At 39.3% G+C, this 25553-nt stretch overlaps 1 protein-coding gene across 3 annotated transcripts in view; it reads left to right on the forward strand.

Moving 5' to 3' along the window:
* The window catches only part of gabra3 (gamma-aminobutyric acid type A receptor subunit alpha3), a 138377-nt gene that overhangs the window by 30692 nt on the left and 82132 nt on the right, over nucleotides 1-25553 (forward strand). For all 3 annotated transcript variants that reach the window (XM_032576866.1, XM_032576865.1, XM_032576867.1), the window contains exon 2: nucleotides 14056-14162. In XM_032576866.1, the coding sequence (XP_032432757.1) occupies nucleotides 14077-14162 (86 nt within the window). In that variant the 5' untranslated portion in view covers nucleotides 14056-14076. The remainder of the gene's footprint in view (nucleotides 1-14055; nucleotides 14163-25553) is intronic.

Raw genomic sequence — 25553 nt, forward strand, 5'->3', positions numbered from 1 at the left:
AGGATTATGTCACAAAATATGCACATCTTTTAATATCCGACAGATCACCATCCATTCCATCATCCAAGCATGAAGAATATGGTAAAACTGCAACCTCGTTCTGCGCTCACAACTTCTGTCTGTTCGCTGATTGGCCCAGTAGAAATTCTGTGAAGCCAGGAAGTCATTGGCTAGGCTAGCATTTTCTACATGCGGAAAACTGGGAGAGACAAACCCAATCCACCTGCGACTGTAATTACAGCTAAATAAATAGCTACTAAAAAGAACCGACAGCTGGGGGAATTGATGAACATCAATCATGTGGTTGTGTTGTGGTCACAATGTTTAATCAATCAGCTGCAGACGATCCAGAACGCTGCTGCTCGTGTTCTCACTAAAACCAGGAAGATAGAGCACATAACACCAGTTTTAAAGTCCCTCCACTGGCTCCCTGTAGCTCAAAGAATAAACTTTAAAATACTGTTTGTTTATCAATCCCTGAATGGCTTAGCACCACAATACATTAAAGACCTGCTGCTGTACCAACCTTCTAGACCCCTCAGGTCTTCTGGTTCTGCTCTGCATCCCCAGAACCAGAACCAAAAATTTCGATTTTTTTATTTGAATGTGATCAAATTCACAGCCAGCTGTACGTTTTTGTGGCGCCGCTTGTCAGCGGATCGCTTTTGGAGCGAGTACAGAGCAGAAAAAGAGCGTAATGATGAAAAGGACACATATAAATGTATCCTGTGTATATCTGTGATATGCTTGACATCACCAGCTCAGATCAAAGACCCTCCAGCCTCCTAGAAGCTGGTATTAATGCTGGACCAGTCTGCACTGTAAACTGTTTATCTCATCTCTCAATCCCATCACTGCGGTCCACTTTTCTGATAATTGCCAGCATCCTGCTGGGCTCACTGCATCTTCCAGCTTTAATCATAAGCCATTGTAAAGATGCCGAAGTTGCCCTCATCTGAACTGTGGCGTTATTACTTCCCCCATCCAACCACTGACCGGGCAATGATATCTGCTTGAAGATGATTCTTGTTTTCTGTAGAGCTCTGCGTGACTTATATTTTCTTGGTGAGGAATTTGTTTACATTCGTTGTGTGAGACGAGCTATTTCCTTCAGAATAAGAGCGTTGTGTTTTTATAGCTTGCATAAACATCAGGTCTAATTTAGGATTTTTCATGTTGTTTTCCTCGTCTCCTCTGGCCTTGAGCAGATAGTGACTTATTTTGTTTTCCTGTTGGCTCTGAGGCGTACAATATGTTTGTTCCTTAGAAGCACTTCTGCTGATGTTTCTGTTTTGCGCCATCTAAATAATTATAATGTTGCGCAGGCTGACAATTACTTTGTTCCTCCCCTCCTCTATCAAGGCTTTGCTCCCGTTCAAGCAAATGATTTGCATCCTCAATTATATAATAAAATTAGACTTACAGAGCCATGTAGTAGTTCTCTCTTCACAAGTTTCCTCTGTTTTTTGAAACAAAACGGTTTCTAGTTATGAAACAAATATATGTAGATCAGTCAATTCTGGTCTTTGACTAGGCCAAAATAAATTCTTTATATTTTGAGGGGATCTTTTTAGCTGGTTTTCTGTGAATGAAGGTGCTGCTACACCCTCAAAGCGTGCTTAAGCTGGATCCAACATTTTCCTGTGGAGTTTTCTAGTAGAGAACTGATGGCTCCATTAATTACCACAAGTTGGTACTGAAGCAGCAAAGCAGGTCCAGACCATCACATTACCACTTCCATGTCGTACTTTTCTAAAACGTTGCGTTTGATTAAGCCAGATCTACTGTGACAAACACCTTCCAGAAAGTTCTACTTTTGTCAAATCAACCCAAATAACGTACAGTATTTTTCTAAAAATCTTGCGAATTTCCAAGAGGTTTAGGGGGAAAATATGAAACTTTGTGTTTTGTTTTTCCTTCCGCAGTAGTTCTGGCTCTAAAACTCTCCCATGGATGCCGTTTTCACCCAGTCTTTTGAATATTGTTGGATCATCTGACCTGAACCGATGGAAGGAGGTTTCTGCAGTTGTTCAGGCGTTGTTCTGGATTCTTCTGTGGCTCCATGGATGAGTTTGCTGATGCATTCTGGGAGTAATAGCGGTAGAGCAGCCTCTCCTGGGAAGAGTCACAGCTGTTCCTTGCTTTCTCTGTGTATAACGATGTCTCCTATTTCCAATCTTATAAAAGACTTTGCAACCTTTTCCAGAAAGGGTAGATGTCAGGTTCTTTGTTTCTCATCATATTTTGTTTTTTTGTTGTTGTTTTTTTAATTAGGGAAATAATGTTATTTCTTTTTGCCTAATTTGTGTTGTGTTGAGAGATTAAATTTATTATCTGTCAAAAAAAAAAGTGGTTAACCACAGTTAATTGTATTTTGGATTGATTTAATTTCATAATAACTTAAATACGTTTTTAATGGTTTTATTCTGATTTTGTTCCTCAATCATGATAGTCTTGAATGTGTCAAATAAAATAAAGCAAAAATTTGTTAGGGAACAAATTCTGTTTGCAGCTCCGCATGTTTAGCTCACATGTAGCGTTTTGCCTTTCCTCCTGTTTCGCTGATTGTAATATTAAGTTCTACTAAACAAGCCATTAGGTTGCTTATAAGCTGTAAAATAGCCGGCGCGATGGTCTGCTGCGGTCTGCGTTGTGCTCCAAGCAGCTCAACGAGGCCGGAGGTAAGACATGAGCACAGGTGGTTTGTGCTAGAAAAGGTATTGCTCTTCAGCGGGGATCCCTGATGAACTCTGACACTTTTCACCTACGAGGCAGGCCTCCTGTCCCAGCTGCTTTCCGCCGTTTTAAAACCACAGCTGCCCTGACTTGTGCTCAGACACAGGGTGCAGCCGTAGTAATTATACGAGCCACACCGGTTTAAATGCTTACTCTCCTTATGCTATCAGATCAAATCTCTTCCAGCAGCTTAATTAATTTCATAGCAGGCACTGTTTTCCTATTGGATATTCTTCATAATCATTTCAATTCAGCAGGGAAATTACAAAGCTAGATGGGGTTTTTTTGGGGGGGGTGGAAGTGATTTAAAGTAGACGTCTTCACAATTAACTAATTGTGACCGGTTGATTAATAGAAATGGTTTTAATTATTGTCTTTCTTAAATAGTTACTGGATTGACTGGAGCATGTTCCATCTTGCTTTGACTGAATCACACCGGAGGTCATTTCATTGTCTGATTTGCAGCTTTGATAAAGGGATATCAAACATTTTACCTTCAGCAGCATCTGTAGAGAATTAACCAGCTGTTCGTTGTGCAAATGTGCTCAACTGGGATAAGCGTTACACATCCCAGCCATTTGTAGCCTCACAGATGACTGTGATGGCTCATAAAAGTATCTAATTGGAGACTTTTTAACATTTTGCCTCGCAGACTTTCAATGTGTTTCATTGGGATTTTATGTGATCCAATGCGCCAAGCGGCGCATTGTTGTGAAGTGGAAGGAAAATTACACGGTTTTTCAATTAATTAAACTCTGTTGCAGTGGCGTGTCAGCCTTCTCACTCACACGCATACAGGACTGTACATCCTGCTACCCAATCTGAAAGACCTGGAGCTGCAACAGGTTGCGCTGTCCAGGGAGCCGCATTCCACCGGCTGACATGAAAATGCGTTTAAACATAAGGTTCTCATCGAGAGTAATCTGAATGTTTTATCAGCTGTCACCGTGCGGGCCAGCACTGTGACAATACAGGAATCTCCTCCTTATAAAGTTCCCCCAGAACACCAAAACCCACATGTTTAATGCCTGACAGTGACATTGTTTTGCTTTTAGCCTCATTTCTGAAACCACAATTCTTCTCTGTCCTTGCTACTGACGCAGAAATCTGTCTTAGTTTTTAAAAAAATAATAATAATAACATATTTTTATATATATTCATTTTATTTATTTTTTTTCTGAAAATTAAACTTAAGAGGTCAAGCAGGCATTTCCCCATTCTGGTGTGTAATCAGGAGAGTAAACTGTCCCGAAGCAGATCTGGGCAAAAGAAGCCGGCGAGAGACCGATTAATGCCAAGTTTAGCTGTGAAAGATTCGTGAAGTCACTTCTCCATAAATTCAAAGGAGATTATGTCCATTTAACTCAGATTAAACCGGAGCATTAGCCCACTTTATTCCTCGGTCCCATTGTTCTTTTCAACACCTTAACAACTCCCTCTGACGATTAGTCAACAAAGCGTTGGCGCGACGAGATGAAAGTGACAACACAATGCATCGCTCCTCTGGCCCCCGCCGAAAACGGCAACAGAGGGTCATTGTCATGTGGTGCTATGCTCATAATGGATCTGCTTTGCTCTCATTACATGTCTGTGAGGGGAAAAACTGAAATCCTGACAAATTATCTCTGGCGTAACATAATCACGATGAGCCCCAGCAGAGGTTGTTTTGCCTGGCAGCCCTGATGCATTGATCACTGGCTTGTGATGCAGCCTGATGCTCATAATTTCACGCATCCTCCCAGTCCCAAAGCTGAGAGAAAAATGTCCTCCTCTATAAGAAGGTTCACATGCGAGCTACAGCCTGTTCTTGTCTTTAAATGTTACATTTAGTCACTGCGTTTCTCACTGCTGAATGGAAACCAGCCTTTGCTCCATTTTGTGATAATTTAGCCTTTCTACACAGAAAACGTCTGGAGAAGTGTGGGACTTTGCTTTATGTTCTGTTTTGAATTGAACCTGGAGAATTGTGGGGGGAAAAATTTCCAGGCTCAAGTCCCAACTCTACTGTCCATTTCTTACCTATCTGCCCAATTGATGGTATATCATCCATAAGTTTAGTCATCCATCCATTTGTCCCTCCCTTCATCAGCTGACCACTTTCATTTTTCCATCCGTTTGTATCTATGAGTTAATCCATCTTTACATACATACATTCATTCAATTACAACATTAACCAATGGTTTGTGAACTATCATTCTGTCCTACATAAAAAAATAGACTTTGTAAAACTGAAATCTAGCAGGTATTCACACCAGTCCTCTTTGGGTCCGCTTTAATCTAGTTCATTTTCCTAGAAAGTAAAGTTTGTTTGGGGAAGTGAGAATGAGAAATCAAACTGTGATGCGAACCAAAAAAAGCGATCTCTGACACTCAGCTCAGTTTAAGTGAGCTGTGGTGCGGTTCGAGTGCATTATGTGGATGCAAACGGATGGGAAACCGCTCCAAAAGCAGAAAGTGGACAATATAATAGGGAATTCTGGGTAAATACAACCAAAGCGAACACGAGAGTTTAGGGCTAGCAGGATAAATAATAATTTGTGGTGACAAAAGAGAAGTCCTACAATTGCTAAAATATGAGACTATTTTTGTTTACATGTTGTGAAGAAGGAAGTTGTGCTCATGTCTTCTTCACAGGTTTTCATGTCGTTTCCTTCAGTAGTTTTTGGTGCGGCGCCACCACAGGCAGGAGAGGGAAGAGGTTTTTCAAAGAGTTTGGTTTGTTTGACACAGTTCAGTGTGAAGGAGAACCACACCAGGTGAAAAGGTAACAAACGTTGCAATTTTTGGTCTCCAGTCAAACCCAGTCTGCGGTGTGACTGAGCCATTCGCTTCATTCCAGGGGCTTTAGGATACGAGTTGCATTGAGATCCCCTGCAATAACGAATATGTTCTTTGCCCGAGCTGCAGCGGGATAATAAACATGCCAATCTTCCTGAGACTTATTTAAAAACGGCACACCTACCGGGCCTCCTGTCTGTTGTAATGTCTCCGAGTGGCAAAAACAATCAAAGGCATTCGCATGTATAACGTAGCGCAGATTACTGTTGATATTCAGTCCGTGACCGCTTCATCAAACTGAATATGACAAGATCTGGAGCTATTTTTAGTGAACAGCCGCTTGGATTCCATGGTCATAAAGCTGTGTCCTAAATTCAACAATTACCGCAGTTGACAGTGTTTTCTGTCTGATGAGGAAGTCTCGTTTGGAGACGCTCAGCTATCTCTTAAAGTATATCGCAGCTTAAATTTCCATCTGCTGTGACTGTAATGTAAATATTAAAAGGAAAAACACAATATATCCCAGCTGACTTGGGCCTAACACTTCCCATTTTACCCCTCATTGTTTTATATTGTTTTAATTTCTGCGTTGTCATACAACAAGTCTAATAGCATGACTTGTACTAAATCCCTTCAGAGCTTTTAATTCTGTCACAAGTGATTACATCAGTCATTGCAGATTTTTTTTTGTTACGCCCCCCACAGAAGATGAACTGACAGCTGAATTGAAAACAAATGTTAGAACTGGAAATGGAGCAGGCTTTAGGTCTGCTGTCACCTGAGGCAAGCTATTTATAATTTCCAAACAAAAGCGTCAGGCCTTTTTTTTTTTTTTTTTACTTCAACTCTCCTGTTTTGTTTTTTTCTGTTTCAAGCGCAATCCAAGGAGCCCCAGGGATCACTGAGCCCCTCATTTACATGACAAGAATGGGTAAAATAGGTACATTGTACAGAGTCTGTTTGGTCTGCCTATGTTTTTAATATACAGAAAAGAAATGAAAGCGCTTGGTAACAGCATTACGCGGCGTTTTGTACAGCAGCTCTGATCGAGCTTGTTGGCAAAAAATGAAGTGAAACAACATCTGAACAGAAGTCCTACAGGAAATGAGATTATTGAGTTTACAGAGGGCTTAAGAAAACACAAATCTTTACTTTATTTGTCCCTCTGAAACACCGGTTTCCATTTACACACCAGCCAATTTTATCTGCTTCCAGGTCATGGGAAACCATTAAAGGTATTCATGCCTCTTGACCCTCTTCACAGTTGAATCACAAACTTTAGGGAACGTGATTAGGATGTCATGTCACAGATCAACACGGAGTAGTGCTTATCGTGAAACGGAAAGAAAATTTAGCAATATAAATCTGAAAAGTGAGGCAGGCACTTTTATTTAGGCTTCATTCAGAGTAATTGCAGACTTATCGGTTGCTTCTCAGAGTAAGACTCTTCTTGTCAGTTTAGGAAAATAGCCATAGGTGCAGTTCTCTTTTTTATTTAATTTTAAAAGTTCTCCGCAGGATGGAAAGATTAAAAGTTCTCTTCAGGATGTTGAAAGCATAATAAATTGTTTTATAACCAAGCCTAACACTTCTCTTTCACTTCCAGTGTGTCTGCTGCATTTCTTGATCTTCATGATGCCGTTTCTTCACTAATGTTGTCTAATAAACCTGTAAGGTCTCTCAGATTAAAACTGAGATTAAAGTACACACGTTTACAACTTCTTTTTTTTCTGTTACATAAAGAGCTAAATAAAAAAAAATCTACTTCGGTGTTTTTCCTCTGTAAATCTTTGCTCTGGACTTTTAAAGTCTTTTAAAAAGTCACATAGTCAATGACAAGAATGACGGCAAGTGAAATATCTAGAAATTGTCAACGCAATTGACAAAGAAAATTATCCCTGTGACACCAGAGGACATTTTGCAGCTTTATGGGAAACATAAAGGCATATCCCTTTCTTTAATGGTTGCTGATGGAGAATTACAGAACAAAGGGAACAGAGAAAAGGGAGCAAATAAAAAATGAAGCTATCTGTTTACTAGCATTTGTTAGGCAGCACATGATTGGTGTAATTTAACGCAGTCTGGGACTTGGCTTACCCTCAAGCGTGACATCTGTTGAAAGAGAGATGAAGGCAGAAGTTATAAAATGCAACATTTTGTCTAATTTGCATGTACGAGGCTCCGTTCATCTGGCTGTAGTTTTGCTCTTTGCTCTTTAATTTAAGCAGCCTAGTTTTGAGGGAATTGAAGTGAACAAATGAGTGAGAATACATCTGAATCCTCGTTAACATCACCATGCTGACAAATCTTGTGGTGTACTTTTACATCTTTAACATCGTTCATGTTTAGTGAACCTAATTTGTTTTGTTTTTTTAGTTTTTCATTTTGCATCTCATCAATATTCTTTAGCTGTTGCCGTACTTTCTCCTAACTTTTAAAAGCGATCTCGTGTTGATGTGACGAGGGGGATGAAGGGTTTTCCTTGGCCGCTGAGCTGTGGAGCAGCGCCGGGTCATTGCCACTTTCCCCCCGCCCTTCTTATTTTTCATTTCACGTTTTTCATTTGCAGGCAGATCAGCGCGGTACCTGCCCCTTTGTCTTTCACAGCAAAGCCTCTGTAGAATGTGCAGCCTGTGATACGACAACGTCTTTTAGAAAAATGCACTGATGCCTCGGGAAAAGATGTTGTCTGGAAGGCAGGGCAGCATATGTTGCTGCAAAATCTCAGTGTGCTTTTCAGAATTAATGCTGCCGTCACAGAAGAGGCAAGTGTCCTTTGCCAAGGGCACTCATCCATTCCTATACCATCACACAGATTGGCTTTTGGACCGATAACAGTCAGGGTGGCCCTTTTCATCTCTGGACACTGTGTGATGGCCCGCCCCAGACGTCTTTAATCCCAGAGAAGTCAAAGTCGTCTTTGAACTGAATTCGTAAAATACTTTCTGAATTTTTACATTACGATGTTTTAGCTTGCTTTTGGAACTAACTTGATGTATTTCTGCACTTGAACAGTCTTTTATGATTATGCTAGCTCTACACATCAATGGTGATTCTTTATGCAATAAAGTTTGACACACGGAGGATCACCGGCTAAATCCTGCCGCCATTTAAACTTTGAGAACGTGTCGGTTTTATGTTCTACGAAAAGTGATTGAGAAAAGTATTCATAATTTACTAATGTTTGTTTTATAGTTGGCCATAATGGTGCAGTTTAAACGTTGCTTTTCTTTACATAATATCCCAGGATTATTTAAGGTAGCATTATATTAGTTTACATCCATGCATATGTTTTTAAAGCGAACACTTATGAACCATCAGGTCATTTGGATTTTACTTTTGTTAAATTGTAAATGTGTGGTGAATTACATCTGTTAATGTTTTTGCTTTAGTTATACTCACTGTTTGTCCCTTTATTCAGGTCCTACATCCACAACAAGTGTACGGAAGGGGCCAGATCGGCACTTCCTGTTTGCATGGATTCATGATGTCATTGATTACATCAACCAAAGGAGCATTTTTTTGTTTGTTTGTTTGTTTTGTATAGTTCATTCTGTGTGGATGAAAATAAATTTGGTCAACAAATCTCATTCCGATTTCTTTGTTGGGTTTATCCTATTTTCAGTTGGTAGAGAGACCAATGAAGTTCAGGTGAAACCAGTAAGTTTGTATAAAGTTGAAATTGGCACTAAGCTCGCACTGTGACATCACTTTGTGTGCAAATCGCTAAGGACTGTTTGGAATGTATATGGTGAGGTTTTTTACCAAATAAACTGCCATAAATTCACATTTTCCCTGCCAATAAGACCTGCAGCCTGTTACACGTCTCACACCTGACACAGACCATACTGGTTTAAAAAAAAGGTCAAAGGTCAGATAGAGCTGGAATCCTGATAGTCATAGATAAGAAAGGGAAGAATGAAGAAGCTTCACATACAGCTAAGAATGAACACAGAGTCACTATAAATGAATGATTATTACTTTAAACAATGTTTTATATAATCTGTACGTCTGAAATTATAGCTGTGTGTAGTAGAAAGGATTTGCTGAAGACTTGAAATTAGCTTACTTGCACCAACTAATGAATTCAGGTTAAATATAGAAGTCGTAACATATAATTGGTTAATATGGTATGAAATGAAAAAAGAAACGGTTATTTTATCTGCCGTTTGATTTATTTTAGCTCATTTAAATTTGTAGAAGTTTTGTGATATGCAGCTGATCAAGAAACATATCGAGTGTCTAATGACTAACTTAATCTCAAATTCAGTCAATCCCAGCGTATTTTATGAGCATTCACCCAGTGTCCAGTCAGAACAACATTTATTTTGCCGTTTTTCTATTGTTCATTTACTGATTTATGCTTTTTGTCAATACAATCTGGGCACTCTGGCCTTGATTCTTTTGAAATGTTCCTCCTTTTAATCAAGTTTTTGCTTCTTTTTTTCCAGTCATTTAAACATGAGGTTGTCACAGCTGTTCAAATTGACTCACAAGGTGAAGGTTTGAGGTGCATGAGGCAGGAGCCAATGTCGAACGGTCTGCTTGATTGAATCAGAGGAGACTCAGTGGGTGGTACTCAGCAGTTCAGTTGCTATATGCTATAGGGCTCCTGCTGAGGCACTTTCCAGAAATAACCAGAAAGCAGCAGCAGACGTTTGGTGATTGTAGATCTCAGACTGAGGCTGGTGTTTGAATTTGTATGGATAAGATGACAGGTTCTAAGTGTTGGGCTTTTTGTTTCCACAGGAAGCGGATTTTTAATTCAGCTAAATTTACTTGTGTAACTTCGAGCCCCATCAAGCGCCATAAGAGCTGACACGGCTTGATTAAGGTTAGCAGTACAAAGGAAGGGATTTGCTGTACGTGTGTGATATGCGTGTCATACAGAATACACTTTCTGTGGGAGTTTATTCACTCCCACAGAAAGAAGTTGCACTGCAGCATTTTGAAATGCCTTGGTCTCTACATCCACATTTGGATTATGGTGATTGGAGGTCAAAAATGATGAACTCCAGTGGACACAATGTTTAAAAATATGGACATTTGGCATCTATACCTTGAGAAAGACCTAAGGAAACTGAAACAATATAAAAGTAATAGTAAATATAAAAAAAACTTTCGTTATTTGGCAAGTCTGTTTTGGTCATTACAGCTAATTTATGCATTTCATGAGTAGAGATGTAATGGTATATGCAGTTTTCAAGATCTAATGATGACGGTATCCGAGTTGTGATCATATAGTGCTAAAGTGAAGCTAATGCCAAAAAAAAAAACATTTTAAAAAATGTTTTTAGTATTTTTAGATGGTGACCCAAAGATGATCAAATGCAGTCCTATATGAAATAGACCTTTAGCTTCGCATTAATAAAAACCTTCAAAACCAATTCTAACTTTTGCGTTGGAAGCATTCGGCTAGTCATTTTCTTGCAGTTTTTCCAAATCATTCACATCGCGTGTCATTTCTTTTTCCTGCAAGCTTCAGAAAATGGAGGACAATTTAAAAGCGGTGAAGGCTTCTTCAAAGAAATCAAGTCATGTCAAAATTTTTTATAAGCTGACACTCTCAACACAACAGGACAGCTCATAAACATCTTCCTTTCTTACTTTAAAATAAGAGTCTTCACCCGTCAGACTGAAGGGATACTTTCATATCTTGGTGCCCATGATATTAACTTTACCAGAAACGCATCTTGTGCTTTGAGATCTCATTACACTCTTATGTTTGAGTTGTAAAAGGGCTTTTTTCATATTTTAATGAGAAATAATCTATTCTGTCTCTCATCCATTAGTTTCATTGCAAAGATTTCATAAAAGCGGCGTTTCACATAACGGGGTGCTTGGAAAGCTCTTTTAAAATAAACACTCATCAGTTCAGTGACAAGTGGAAGCCGGCTGCAGCATTAACATTACATACATCCTCGAATGGTGGATTTATAGCCGTTCATTTGTTTACTTCTCCGCTGACGATTGGAGTCCTGCTGCAACACAGGGGTCACCGATCCCCCTGTGGAAACTGTTTGATCCTCTTTCTATGCAGCGGCCAAAACGGGGGGAGAGAGCTGGATCTCAAACACACAATGGAAGCCTTTTAAGTATGACGCAGCTGTTACACGTGTGTGTGCGTGCGTGTGTGTTTTGTGCAGTCCTCAGTCGGTTGTGCCTTCACTCCCTCATTGTTTCTAAGCTGCATCCGAAATTAGGTAGAGCAATTTCTGAGCCCATTTATTTTTTAATGAGGGGGTCATTTAGTTTTTCGGTAAATTGCTGGGCTGCAACCTTCTTGTAATAATTAATAATAATTCGCGTGTGAGAAAGGCAGTCGCCGTGCAACACGAGAGGAAGTGAAGGGGGAAACAAGAAAGGCTCCTGTTGCTCCATTTCTGCGATGATGTGACTGAAGTGGGTTTTAATGTTCTGCAGCTACAATCGTGTCATGGACTCAGATTGCTGTGTAAATATACAAATGTGCCGTAACAACAATATGCATAGCAAAGTAGCATTACATATTTTCACTAAATGTGTGTAAATATACAGCATATAAAATAATTTTTTTAGCCATAAAAAGCAACAAAAAATGAGCATTGCATAAAGGAATGAACTCAGGTATTCTTGTGATATTAGTTTGTGTATCAGTCAAAAAAATGATGATTGTCTTTGGTGGGGAAGCACAATATATGGATGTCTTATATGCTTCTTGCTGATAAATCAAAAATGTTATGATGATTTTACCAATACTGAAGTCCAATAACAGAGATCCTGGCTGTAAAGGTCAAAGATGCATCTTGAAATCTGAGTGAGGGGGTGTGTGCGTGTAATAATGCCTTAGTGCTGGCTTTAGCTCCTCCCACACACAAGCACAGAGCAGCCGGGTGAGATGTGGACAAGCAAGTGCAACGAAATCTGAAAATAACACAGACAGTACAAGCAATTTGTCAAACACCTGCTGAGCAAGTAGAATACTAACAGGAAAAAAAATACAGTGACAACCCTGCATAATACTGCATGATGGATGCACTGATACTGCCGGAGTCCAAGAATTAGGAGATGAACAGGAGTTTGGGGATGACCAAGATTTCTCGGTACAAAAACCTTGCATTTCCAGGTAGAAGGATTTTCATCACTTCTTTCTTTGCCTTGAATCCTGAATTGTGCCTCACACATATGCCAAGGATGCAGCCGTCACCCCTAACATTGACATTGTGCTATACAAACCAGAAAGGCAGACTCTGGTATATTTAGCGGTTTTAGACAACTAAATTGGTTTGGATCCGTCTATGTCTTCTTGCCATGTTGAAGTTATTAAAAAAGCAAAAAGAAAAATCAAGCTAGGCCAAATAAAGGTGGAATATTTATCCACATCACTGCAGAAAAAAAAAACATTTACTCCAGTGCATTTTGTTTTGTCTTTTATGCAACAGTTTAACTGCACAAAACGGTGAAATGGGAGAAATACAGTTCAGATATTTTCACATTACCTAACCCTAAAAATCCAAAAAGCTTAGCTTACATCTGTATTCAGGCCTTATGAGTCAATTCAGAGAGACAAATACAATCTAAAGATGGGACAGGAAGTGCATTAATCCCTGTCTATTCTGCTTTGCAAAATGCGACAAGCTCCACTCCAATCAAGTCCAATTATGGTCAAAATCTGTCAGATTCGTGATTGTGGCTAACCAAGAATGGGGCTACTTGTGACTCTCTTTCAACAGTGACTTACTGCCATAGTCTTTACATTTTTTTATGGTTGGCAAAAATACTTCTTAACATGTTCAAGGCTTTACATTTGATTTAAATGCCTTTCTGATCTGCTGTGTTCCTTGGTCTTTGTGATGTTTCTTCTCTAAGGTTTCACAGGACAGCTATACTGAAGTTAAATTACATTCATCAAGGGAATTAGTTGCATTTGATTTTGTTCAGAGGTATGAGTATAATGGGGGTTGGTCATAAACAAACATAGGTTTTCAGATTAAAACTTGGGGGAGGTGGGAAACAAACTTAAAAACCATATTAAAATTTATTGTTAGAAAAGGACAAAAGTTTTGCAAAGCGATGCCCGAGTTGTTTTTATAAATTGCACCAGCAGAAATCCCTGTAGCTTGTGTGTGTATTCTCAAACTAAATGCCTTCAAATGACTTGACTATTGCAGAACAATGAGGACAATCAGCTCATTACAGGCAGACATTATTTACACATTTATCTTTACTGCAGGGTTTGTAAAATAAGATGCAACTTGTTAGATCGCAATTAGAGGAGATTGTTCTCCATCTCTCATGGCTCCTTTAGACATTAAGAAAATGATTTCCTTAGCACCACTGTAAACCGATAATGCATTAAATGGGCCTATATCACCTTTTAGTATAATCTGCAATAAGAAAAGCATATATTTACATAAATTCGAGAGTAGAAATGTGGCTCTACAGCACAAATTGTACCTGTGCATGTGTTCATTTAAGTACGGTTATATTAACATGCTTAAACCCCTGCAGCTATCTGTCAGTTTTCAATTTGTTCCTCATCTTCTTCTCTTTCCGGTAAAGGAGCGTCTGTTCTGAACCAACATGGCTGCCCTACAGTGGAAGGCTAAATCGCCACAGCAGAACTTGTGGATCTTCCTCCTTTCCCTAAGCCTTCTTCCTGAAGCCAGGTACAAAAATATTCCTTAAAGTTCTATTGTTTTTTTTTTCTTGTTTGTTTGTTTTACTATCATCCTTTTTCTAAACACAACCTTTCGATCAGACTCAGCATCTGCTGCTCCAGTGTTTTATAGAATAATTAGCAGCCAGGCTTACCGCTGCAGCATAAGTGATGATTTAACAAACACCACTGGGAGTAAATGTTCTCAGCTGTCACCATCATTTACTCAAATGAAATAAACAGTTCAAGTCTAGAGAAGGGGCTAAATAAAACCATTCAGCAATTCAAAGGAGCATTTTTATTTTCGTCTTTACTCCAGTACTTTTGATTTTTCAGTATTTATGGCCTCTGTTGAGAGAAATGCGTCCTTCAAATCTTTAAGGTTAAAAATGCAAATTGTTCCACTTTGTCCTCGAAAGCAAATTAAAGTTTGTGCAAAGCTTGTGCACTCCTCTCCACCAATCCAAATTTTTGCTGAATTTTGAAATAATTTGCCTTGTGGGGCAGCTCCTGCGTCTTGTGCAGATTTTATGGCCTGAATCTGAGTCAGCAGAAAGAAACAGACGAAACACGCTGCGTGCGGAGGAGTCATTTCATAATTTCAAATGAGAAGATCTCGCAGGTCGCCACGTTAGCTTTGCTGATAAGGTAAACCGCCGCGGCAGACGTGACGTTCAAGTCGCTTTCATATTTGCACGATGCAAAAGCCGTGACAAAATGCAGAAGAATGGATCCTCTGGCAGGAAATCTGCGAGGGATTAGCCCACATTGCTTCGTTATTTGTGCCACTTGGCTCCGCTTGCTTACTTGGAGCTCAGGTTACTGCAAATGCACATAATACATATAAATATTAGGGTCAGCTGGTACTAAAAATAATATTTACCCCAAGTATTTTTCTACAGGAGGCATGCATATCTTAAATAGCCACAAAATATTAGAGACACAAGCCCAAATATGTAGAAAATGAATTTATTTATTAAAAAATAATTTTAAGAATCTGGCATTAAAAATATGTACTTATTCCAGTTTGTCTTTGTAGCACCTTTTTTTTTTTTAAATTGGAAACAAAAGAGAAGTGTTGGGCAGAATAAAGTTGTGCAGAGACGCCTGCCATCTGCCTCATGAGGTCAGGCTAAAGGGAAAGTGAGACAGAGACAACACTGTGTCATAGATCTGAATAAATTCAAAATCTGTTCATTTATTTTTATCTCTCTATTGGGGTTGGTACATTTGTTTGTGTCAGTGCAGCTAAAGCTCACTTCCCATGTGTCCCACCATAAAGCGGAAACCGACACCGCAAAATTTACCTATCGGTTTCACCGCACCATTTAAATTGCAACTAAAGTAGTGCGACTTAATACTTAATCCTCCTCTTTCAAAATATATTTTAGTAGTAATTTATTACCATTAGTATATAAAGTAGGTGGTTCTGATTGTAAAAACTTTATCGACTCAACTTCAAAAGAGACATTTCATTCTTCAAACGGTTGACTATGAACTAAAATCAAATATCGATACAACTATAATGACTATGACTGAAATGTTTTCTTATTACAGCAGTAACGAATGAGATTTGTTTTTTTTTTTAGTCAACTAAAAGTCACTACCATCACATATGTTCTGTGAATGCCTTGATAAAATGAAGTTGTGGTACAGTGAAACCATCATGGTTCACCAGAACCAGCAGTCGCTGGGTGAACGCAATGGGACATTAAAAATACAGATTGTATTTGTTCAAACAAGCAACTTCTATCTCGACAGTTTGAATGTGGGAATTAAATCCTGCACAAAACTCAAGATAATAATGTTAAGCATGATTGAAGCTACGTAAAAGCGTCATACGTCGATAACGCCAGCACTGGTCTCCCTCATGTCAGTCTTTAGAAGCATCCGCAGCATCGGTGTCGCCGTCTCCAGCAATTAAGAGGAAATTGCTCCCACCGACACTCTCTGAAAATGTCAGGAAAAGTGCCATGAGGTGCTTACAGTTACTGAGCTACGCTGCCAGAGACTAAAGGTTTGCTGGGGTGAGGCTGCACACAGCAGCTTTGCACTTTGAAGGTTCTGGAAGAGAGCACCGCTAGACCACCATCGCCTTCTTTGCCGAGATCACAGCTTTCAGAGGACAAGTTGGCAAAATGCAAAGCAGGAGACACAGCGGGCATTTAGCTGTAACACGTGGAGTCCAATGGAAAAACAAAGCGGAATGCAGCAGGATTGTTTGTGAGCTCGCCACTGTTATAAAAAAATTTACTGTTTGTGATCTTTGTTGGGTGTTCTCGTTTGGAGAAATTTGTATTCTTGTGTTGTATTTAGAGGTTTCACTGTAATTTATTTAAAGGGCATTACACCATGAGAATCTCTCCGTGCCCTATGCCTAGATCCTATTTTCCAAAAATACTAACAGATGCAAATACGGCTGCTACGATGAAACAGAATCCACAGCAGACTAAATCTTCGTCCTTTATTAGCATTTTATTTCTCATTATTTTACTTATTATGCAAGGCACACATTCAAAGTCAGCAATCATTACTTAAAACATTTTGTTCAAGTAAAACTGTACTAAATGACTATTTAAACTCTCGTGAGGGCAAAAAAAAAAAAATGCATGCGCCTAGAGCCAGCATTAAAATGGGATTTGGTAAAGTATTTCTTCCATATTCATCAAAGTTTAGGAGTAATCCTCAGTGTGCACACACTCACAGAATATCTGCATATCAGCAAAGCAGTCTCTCCCTGAGAGCTGCCATCTCCCTGATGCTCACTGATGTTATCTGCAGACTTGAAATCGGCTTTGCTACAGTTGCTGCAGAAGAGTTTCTTAACGGATTAAGGTGTAACAGACAAATCCTCTATTTAAAAAGACTGTCAGCCTGCCAATCCTACATTTCTGCATTTCTCCTACATGGGTAGATCGAGAATAATTAGGCATTAATCGCTGCGGTTCATGTGTAGCGCATGCATGAGAACGCTGTCCCATCAATCTAACTCCACCCCTCTGACCCCGCCGTTTCCTCTCGTAGGACAGACCCGTAAAATGAGCGGACAGTCGGTCTGTCTTGTTGTCTATTTTGTTTGTAATCTATTGCCAGGCTTCTGGCTAACGTGGCACATAATCAATAGCTATATGCATGAAAGAGCTGTATGTACACTTCGCCCCTGATGATTGGCTCCTAACTCGCCTGGTCTCCATTGGCTTTCTCCACCCGTCTCACATAAATTATTCACGACAAGGCGGAGAGGGGGGGGGGCATCGCTTTGAGATGCGACCCGGTCAACAGATAACATTTTGTTTCGGCGGGTGTTGTCAAGGTTAATGTGTCACAGGACCAGACAAGGGTAATGCATTCATAGCCGAGCCGCTCCGCCGAGCGAACGAGCAGGAAAACGAAACGAACGAAAACCGGGTCAAATCACAGCACACCGGTCAAGTTGATCTACTGCGGGTAGCTTTTTTGTATTTGATTACATTTTGTTGTTATTGGTCAGACCTTAAGGTGACGTTTGTGATATTTCATTGAACACGCGGCGGTCGCAGGGGAGGATTAGCCTGTGCTCCATTCATTTCTACAACTGCGAGAGAGGTCAAGTGCGTGTTATATTTATTGGAAGGATTTGGGAACTGCATTAATGTGGGTCATTTGGTCAAACAGGAACACTGGCTCTCTGCAATACACATGCTTGAAATAAATGATCAGAAACATCTATTCAGCCTTTTTCTGTTTGCATTTAAGAGTTGCTTACAAAGGTGACTTTTTAAGTAGAAATCTAAACACAACCATTCATTTAAAAAGGACTTTTATAGTTTTAGATTTACATATTTGCACCCATTTCATCGTTTTTGTCAATATTTTTCTTGCACATTGCCTTCCATTTAAAGAGTCAGTCATAATTGCTGCTGATTTGTTTGCTGTGCATCCACAATGCAAATCTCTGTTACACCAGATCCTAAAAGTGCTTTACTGGACCGAAGTCTGGTATCTGCGGATGTCAATGGAGTAACTTCAAGAAACCAGTTTGAGATGATTTCAGCTTTGTAGCGCATCATCCTGCTGGACGTAGCCATCACAAGATGAGATTATGACATTGTGGTTATGAAGAGATGGGCATGGGTCAGTGGTAATACGCTTGATTGGTACCAAGGGGCCCAAAGTGAAAAGATCCATTACAACGGCAGTTTGAAAAGTTAATACAAGACAAGATGGACTTCATGCTGTTTACAACCAGTTTGGACTCTATACTTTTTGAATCCTGCAGCTGATTCATTGGACAAGGTAACATTTTTCCAATATCGTGTCGTCCATAGTTGTATAGCCTGTGCCACCTGTAGCCTGACGAGATGTGACCTTCTACTGCTCTAGTTCTGCTCTTACATCATAGTTACCACAAACCTCTCATATGTGGGTCACATTTCCCTTTCACATCATACAAGGCGATCTCCTTTCAGATCATGTAGAACTAACTCCGAGATATCATCCAAGCAGGTGATTTCCTGAGGTCTAGACTCTGACGCAGTCCATACCCAGGCTGCCTCGCAGCATTTAGTGCTCTAAATACAAAAGACAAACGTTGAACACCAGCCTTCCTAAGTTATCATTTTCATTAGATTCTGGTGTTCAAGGTATTTCTCAGATCGCACAGACCCTGGATGACCAAGCGATATCTCCATTCTATGCACACCCACAGACTACACTTTTCCCACAATGCAGTGCTGGACAGATTTTCTACTCACTTTCCAAGGTGGATCAGGTATGTCACAGTCATGCTACGTTCAGTCGCCTAAATTCCCTTTTTTATTCTGATGCTCAGTTTGACTTTTGAGATATCTAGATGTCTGAATGTTACTGACATTTGATTGACTGAGCCACTGTTTGGGTTAGCAAGCAATTGAACAGGTGTGCTTAATAAAGTACCTGGTAAGTGTTTGTTCTCATTTTGGACAGCTGACCACGCTGGGACGCCTTCCAGTTTCACTCATCTAAACTCTAATTACTTCAGACTTCCAGTCAATTTTCTATTGATACAGCGAGGATCTGATCAATGATGTTCTAAGTTGCCAATCATCAGTCAAACCCCGGAAGGTGTGCATCAAAACAAAGCAGGAAGGGGATTTCTCAGCCACAGTCTGAGCAGTTTCTCCGTGAATGCCTAGCAAAAGCCGGAGCTGAACATTTATTTGACGCGTTTATGAATTCCTGCACTTGACAGTCGGGCAATAAAGCCTCTGCTGCAAATTCTGTTTTTGTTGATCTAACATAAGGTATGCAGGATCTGTGCGGGCTCTGAGTCACCTCCCATGAAAGCGCAACATATGAGACAACCACTGCAATCCATCTGTATCCGTCTCCCAGCAGAAACATCCACCCCCAAATCCCTCTGAACTAGTCAGATGTGGGGAAGCTTAAGACAAGAAAGCTATTCAGTGCAGATTAGGATCCCTAAACCCATCAGTGTCTCTAGAAATATCATGTGGGCTCACTCAAACTGTTGACAATAAAAAAAGTTTAGCTCAATCGTTTCATGATCAGCTTGTTTTGAAATGCAGAGCACCTTTCTAATGTTTTTATAGGATGTGTTTTGTATCTTTAGTGTTAGTAAGTTAGCAAAAAAAATAAAACAAACAAACTGGGAAAAATCGAATCTAAAAAGATCGTACTTAGATAATACATCTCAGTGCAGTGTTTGCTGAACCAGCACTAAGTGAATTATAATTAGAGTGAGTTTCATCTTTTATTACGGCTTCACCGATCAATTAACAGCTTCTCACAATGTTGTTGTTTTTTTTTTGTCCAAAGTATTGCAGCCACAGAAGAAACCGAGTGTTTAACTATATATTCAAAACAACAGTCAGTGATATTCAGGTCCCTAAACATTTGCTCTGAAACATTACCCTGCCAGTTCAATCAGGTGCAATCCAGTTTTGTCATGTCATATTAGCTCAATTATGATTTTAAACTGAGGAAAAGTTTGTTTCAAACTACATGCAGGAAAGAATCCAGCAGAACCGATATATAAAAGCTGGAGTCATTTTATTTTGACGTTAGTTTGATTTTCAAAGTGACAGGCTCACTTTATATACTGGAAATGTATCGACTCCCATTAGGAACAAAGAAGGCTTCATTCTGACCTGTACATGCTGCTGTCAAAAGGCTCTTCCTTCAAAAAATGGTGGTTTGCAAAAGTCTGTCTGAAAGTGACTGCATCTTATGTACACTGTAAAACAAACAAACAAAAAAAATATATATATATAATTTACAGTAAAATATCAGCAGTTGTAGCTGCTGGTATTTTACCATATAAATACAATAAAATCCATATTTATACGATGAAATTCTGTGGTTGCCAGAATACATATAAATTGTGTATTAGAGATGTTTAGAAAGTGTAGAAAGTGACCAGAATCAGGAAATTTTTTATTTTGATTGACTGGTTGGAAACTAAATGTCATGACTGTTTTTCCAAGCAGTGAAATCACCATTCATGTCAAGCTCACAACACTCTTCACTGTAGAAGTCATTACTGACTGTAAAAAGACAAAAGATTTAGCTTTCTCATAATTCTTCTCTTTTTTGTTGTTGTTGTTGCTGTACTTGTATATCAGTTGTGAACCTTCAGCCCATCACCACCGTTTGTCAGTGGTGATCATAATTGAAATTCCTTGCAGGAGGCGTTATTCCAGCAGGACAAACTTAGGATTTTAATTGGCATTTCTGAGCCTTTTACCATGTCATAAAGCAAAAGTAATATGTTTTATGCAACCGTCCATTCAGGGTGCCCTTGTTGCATCCGAGCGCAGCGTCAGAGCGTCTGCTGTCACTTGTTAGTGTTAATTTCTGTCCTCCACTTCTTGTGTTGAGCGCAGGAGACGGAGCGACGGAGTAAAAATTAGTCAGTCATTATGCCACCCACCACCTCAACGCTGCCGACCTGAGAGGAAACCTAAAAACTGGATCACTCTTTTAAATGACTGGAAAATAAATTGAATATTTAGAGAAAGGTCCTTTTTGTGCTTTTGATTTTTTTTTTAACCATCTCAAACTTTCTCATAAAGGTGAAAGGTTTCTTTTTCTTGATGATTGCTTTAAATACCTGACAAATTAAAGACTTATGTGTTGCCAATGACCAACATGAACTTATGCCTTGGATGAATGGATGTGATTTTAGGAATGTGTCGCAAGAGCAGGCGTTACCATAAAGGAGGTGAAATACTGGAAGAAATAAAAGAGTCCACTCCACATCCTCCTTCACCACCTCTGCCAACGGCTGCTGTAAAATTTGCACCCTGATGCCAAGTGCTCCGGGAGGATAATACACTGATGAATCAATGACATTCATCTGGTTTATTAATCTCGTTTCGGCTCTTGTGACTTTCAAATGTGACGGTAAACTCTTTTATAGGGATAAACAAGCTGCCTGTTTCAAATAGATTGTATTGATAGGTTTTCTTTTTTTCTGGTTTCATTGACCGTTTTTACAACTCGCATTCAGCCATTCGAACACAAAAACACACACATTCACATTCCTATGCGTGCAACATCGAGGAAACCGGGGAGTCAGTGTCTTACCTAATGAGTCCCAATAAATATTTGTTAACTTGTTTGAGTTAATTACTAGAAAAATAACTTTCCCAAGTATGTATACAGACATAAACTAAAAAAAAATCATATCCCTGTCAGATTTAGTCAGAATTGAGTCTGTATGTTTACATGGAAAAATTTACTTCTTCTCTACTTTTGCTTAAGCCTGTTTATCACAATCAAAATAAGAGACTAAATCTTAGACATTACTTGTTATTCTAACTTTTATAGTGAATAATTCTTCAAATCAGCACCTTAAAACATTTAAAGGTGGTTTAACTTGAAAATGCTATTTAAGTTAACAAGAAAATTGTTTTGGTTTTAACTCACAAATTAAGGTTCATGAATTCGATTTAACAACAAGAGATAAGTTGTCTGAACATTGTTCTTTCAGTTCATTAATCTTGAATTGTGAGTTTTTTAACTCAATGCTGCAATTTAAACCAAATTATCTCACAATATGCAAGAGAGAAAAAAGCCCTCACCTTGTTAAAGAGCACACATTTCTCTATTATCAAGTTAAAAAAACTACTTTTTTTACTTCAATTTCTTGTTTCAAAATGGCCAATCTGGTAATAAATTCAGCTCAAAAACATTTTAGGTGAACAGTTCTCATTTGCATACTGAGAACTGGATTAAAATAAACATTTGCCGTAACATAAGAGTCATATTAATGTAAAACACTTCCATGTCACTTACGGTGCAACACAGGATACAAAAACATGCCGCTAAGCATTCTGGGAAATAGCTCCCACTCCTGTCTTTCTTCTTTCACCTTTAGTGCCAACATAAAAACTCCAGTTTATTCAACTCTTGGAGGTTTGACAAAATTAATAAAAAGCTATAAAGGCCTACTACTGTAGGTTTATCTTTCACAAACTCACATTTGGGTTAAAAATCTAAAACCCGCTAAACTGATTTGACTTAAAGAGTAGAAAATATCGGCTAAATGCGACTCGAACGTTTTACAGTGGGTGGCGTTCACATCTACATGCACTGAAAAGTGGCTTTTATTCCCATTCAAATAGTAAATATGTTTTAGGTGGGATAAGGGCAGCATGGTGTCACAATTGGTTTCTATATGGAGTTTCCAAGTTCTTCCCATGTATGTTCAAGCAGCAGTATGAGTAAATGTTACATTGCTGTTAGAAATAAACTACGTTCCATCATGTTTCTGCAGTGCCATTTGAAAATGTGCCATTTTTACTTGAGGGCGTCATTAAGTGGGAGTCTCCTACTCGCCCTTGCCTAATTATAGCACAGATTCCTGCCGTAACGTGCTGCGTCGTGCTTTTTTTCCTGGAAAGGCGACCATCCAAAATACTTTAAAACAACTTTACCAATGGACCAATTCATATTATTGGAGGCCATTTCAGATAGCAATATGCACAGGTCCACCAGTATGAGTAACATTCACTTTGCTTTACAGATGGGAAATATTCGTTTCTGCTGCAGTCAGCCGAAAAAGAAAATGAAGCAGTGAGAGAAATCATCTTGAAAGCAGAGTGAGGAGAGAAAACATGTGTTACTGAGACGGCGGAGGAAGGAAAGGATAACACTGATGTCAGGATGCGAGAAGGATGGGCTCCAATATTTTCACAGAGAATCCACCACTTCTCAGCCAGATGGGGAGGAAACAGAGGTTGGTTGTAAAATGTGCAGCATGCCGCCCTCACCCACGGCATCTCTAAATCAAAGCAATTCAAGCAGAGTAACAAGAAATATGGACCCATTCCATGGCTGGAAATTACATGGAGTGTTGTATGTCACCTGTGTAGCAAGGATTAATGAGCGAAACTGCAACAGGATGTTTTGTCATGGTTCAGTCTGACCCCTTAGACGTCACTTGATTTCCCTCTACATCTGTTGAAAGAAAAATAAGAAATGCTGCCATAATTCCAGTGGCATAATTAGACTTTGAATGTGGAAAACATTCAAACGCCGTCAGCAGTGGAGCTGATTTTAATCTCGCTTTCTTTAGCCTTGTACGGATGCAGTCACAATTGGAAATAGGCTGGTGATTCTGTCCGCCGTGAAAAACGACCGCATCATTTGAAGAGTCGGGTTTTTACGGCTGTGAAGCTGCTCTGTGGAGCGTGCTTAGGGTTATAAATGATACCTTCGCTTCAGCTGATGGAGGGTTTTTTTTGTAATCCCCATAGATATAGGGGGCCGCATGTGACACCGAGAGTCGTAGTTTACCTCTGAGTACACCCCGAAACCAGGCTGATGTCACAATTGTTGATATCACACATTTTAAATCAGGCCTCATGTTCAATATCATTTGCTGCTGCTGCAGGGAGAGTCCTAATGGAGCATGGAGGAACTTCAAGATAAAAATTCTCATGTAATAAGTCCTCTTCCACTGCTTTTCAAATTTATTTTTTATCCACAAGATTAATTGATTGCAGTAACGCCAAGCTGTGGAATGACATGCAGAGCCCAGCTGGTTAAAACCTTGACGCAACAGACATGGCAGCCAACTCCTCACAACCACTCATTCATTTTAGAAGAAAAAAGAAGAAACTCTTAAAATGATCACATAGTCTCAACGACTGGTCAGCTGCAGTGGGGGAAAAAAAAAAAAAAAAAGACACAAGCAAGGCATCTGTCTGCCCCCTCTCTGACCTTGGTTGTCATGGCAGTGAATTAAAGCTGCTTTAAGATCAAGGACAACAAGGCAGGCGAAAATTGTTAAATTCACAGATCAAGAAAGGCAGAAGCTTTTGCTGCAACGGACTGGGGGAATGGAGATTGTGTGTGGGATGAAAACACGGAATATGTTAAGAGGCATGGAGCTACGAAGAGTTTTACCAGGCAAGTTGGAAACATCCTGAAAATGTCTCGTCATTAATTACATAAATTTTTGCCTCATTCCATAGTCGGACGACTGAAATGGCACAACGTTTCACGCAGCACAAACACAAAATTAAGAATTTCTGTTTAATTTCTAGTGCAAATATCTTAGTACACTTGAAATGTGGCCAAATGAACTTACAAATAACACTTTTAAGTTAATGAAAAAGTGTTACTTCCACTGTGTGGAACTCAGTGAATCTTTTCACTAATTTTCACTATTTTTTCAACAAGTGAAAAAACATCGACAGTAGAACTAATACTTGTAAATCAATAATGAGTAACAATTGATTAAAGCCATACTCCTATATCTTTCTAAAAGATATTTATAAGTTAGTTTTATCTTACTTCAAGCACACCAAGATCTGCTCTAGAAACAAACAAAAAAATACTTTGTAAAATTTTCTGTTTCGCACTGCAGGTGAATCTATGTTTAAAATCTATGTTTAAACCTCAGACTGCAGTGTTTTACAAGCAACTATTGAACCAGCTTCCACAAACTGTTAGATAAGGTAATTTTTCTTTAGTGTGAGGTACAGAGCAGCAGCTACTGAACCGGCTGAACCGCTGCAACTAATGGTAATCAATGAGTGAAGCGAGCCCTGAAGTGGCGCCGGCTTCGTGTTTGATCTGGAAGTGTTTTAAAACAGATTCCTGGAAAGAACTGTTGGACGTCGTCGTGACGATTACCAAACAACTATTGATAATCTTTCCCCGGGCTAAAATTGCCCGAGCATTCCTCTCATCCAAGCAAAAGCTGCATCATAAATTTTCTGCGCTCTATGAAGTTATGAACTCTTTCAGGTTCATAACTTCTGAGGACTTTTTTTTTTTTTTTTTTCCCAGAAGGCAAATAATAACCTAACTTGGCATGTAGTGTGTAAACACTGCAGAGTGTATACAGTGGAAGGTGGTTTAAAGATTCACTAAAAATGTCCCTCAGGTGCTTGCCTTATGAAGAGAGCCA

Source organism: Xiphophorus hellerii, chromosome 11 (genome assembly GCF_003331165.1).
Source record: "Xiphophorus hellerii strain 12219 chromosome 11, Xiphophorus_hellerii-4.1, whole genome shotgun sequence".
Classification (NCBI taxonomy): domain Eukaryota; kingdom Metazoa; phylum Chordata; class Actinopteri; order Cyprinodontiformes; family Poeciliidae; genus Xiphophorus; species Xiphophorus hellerii.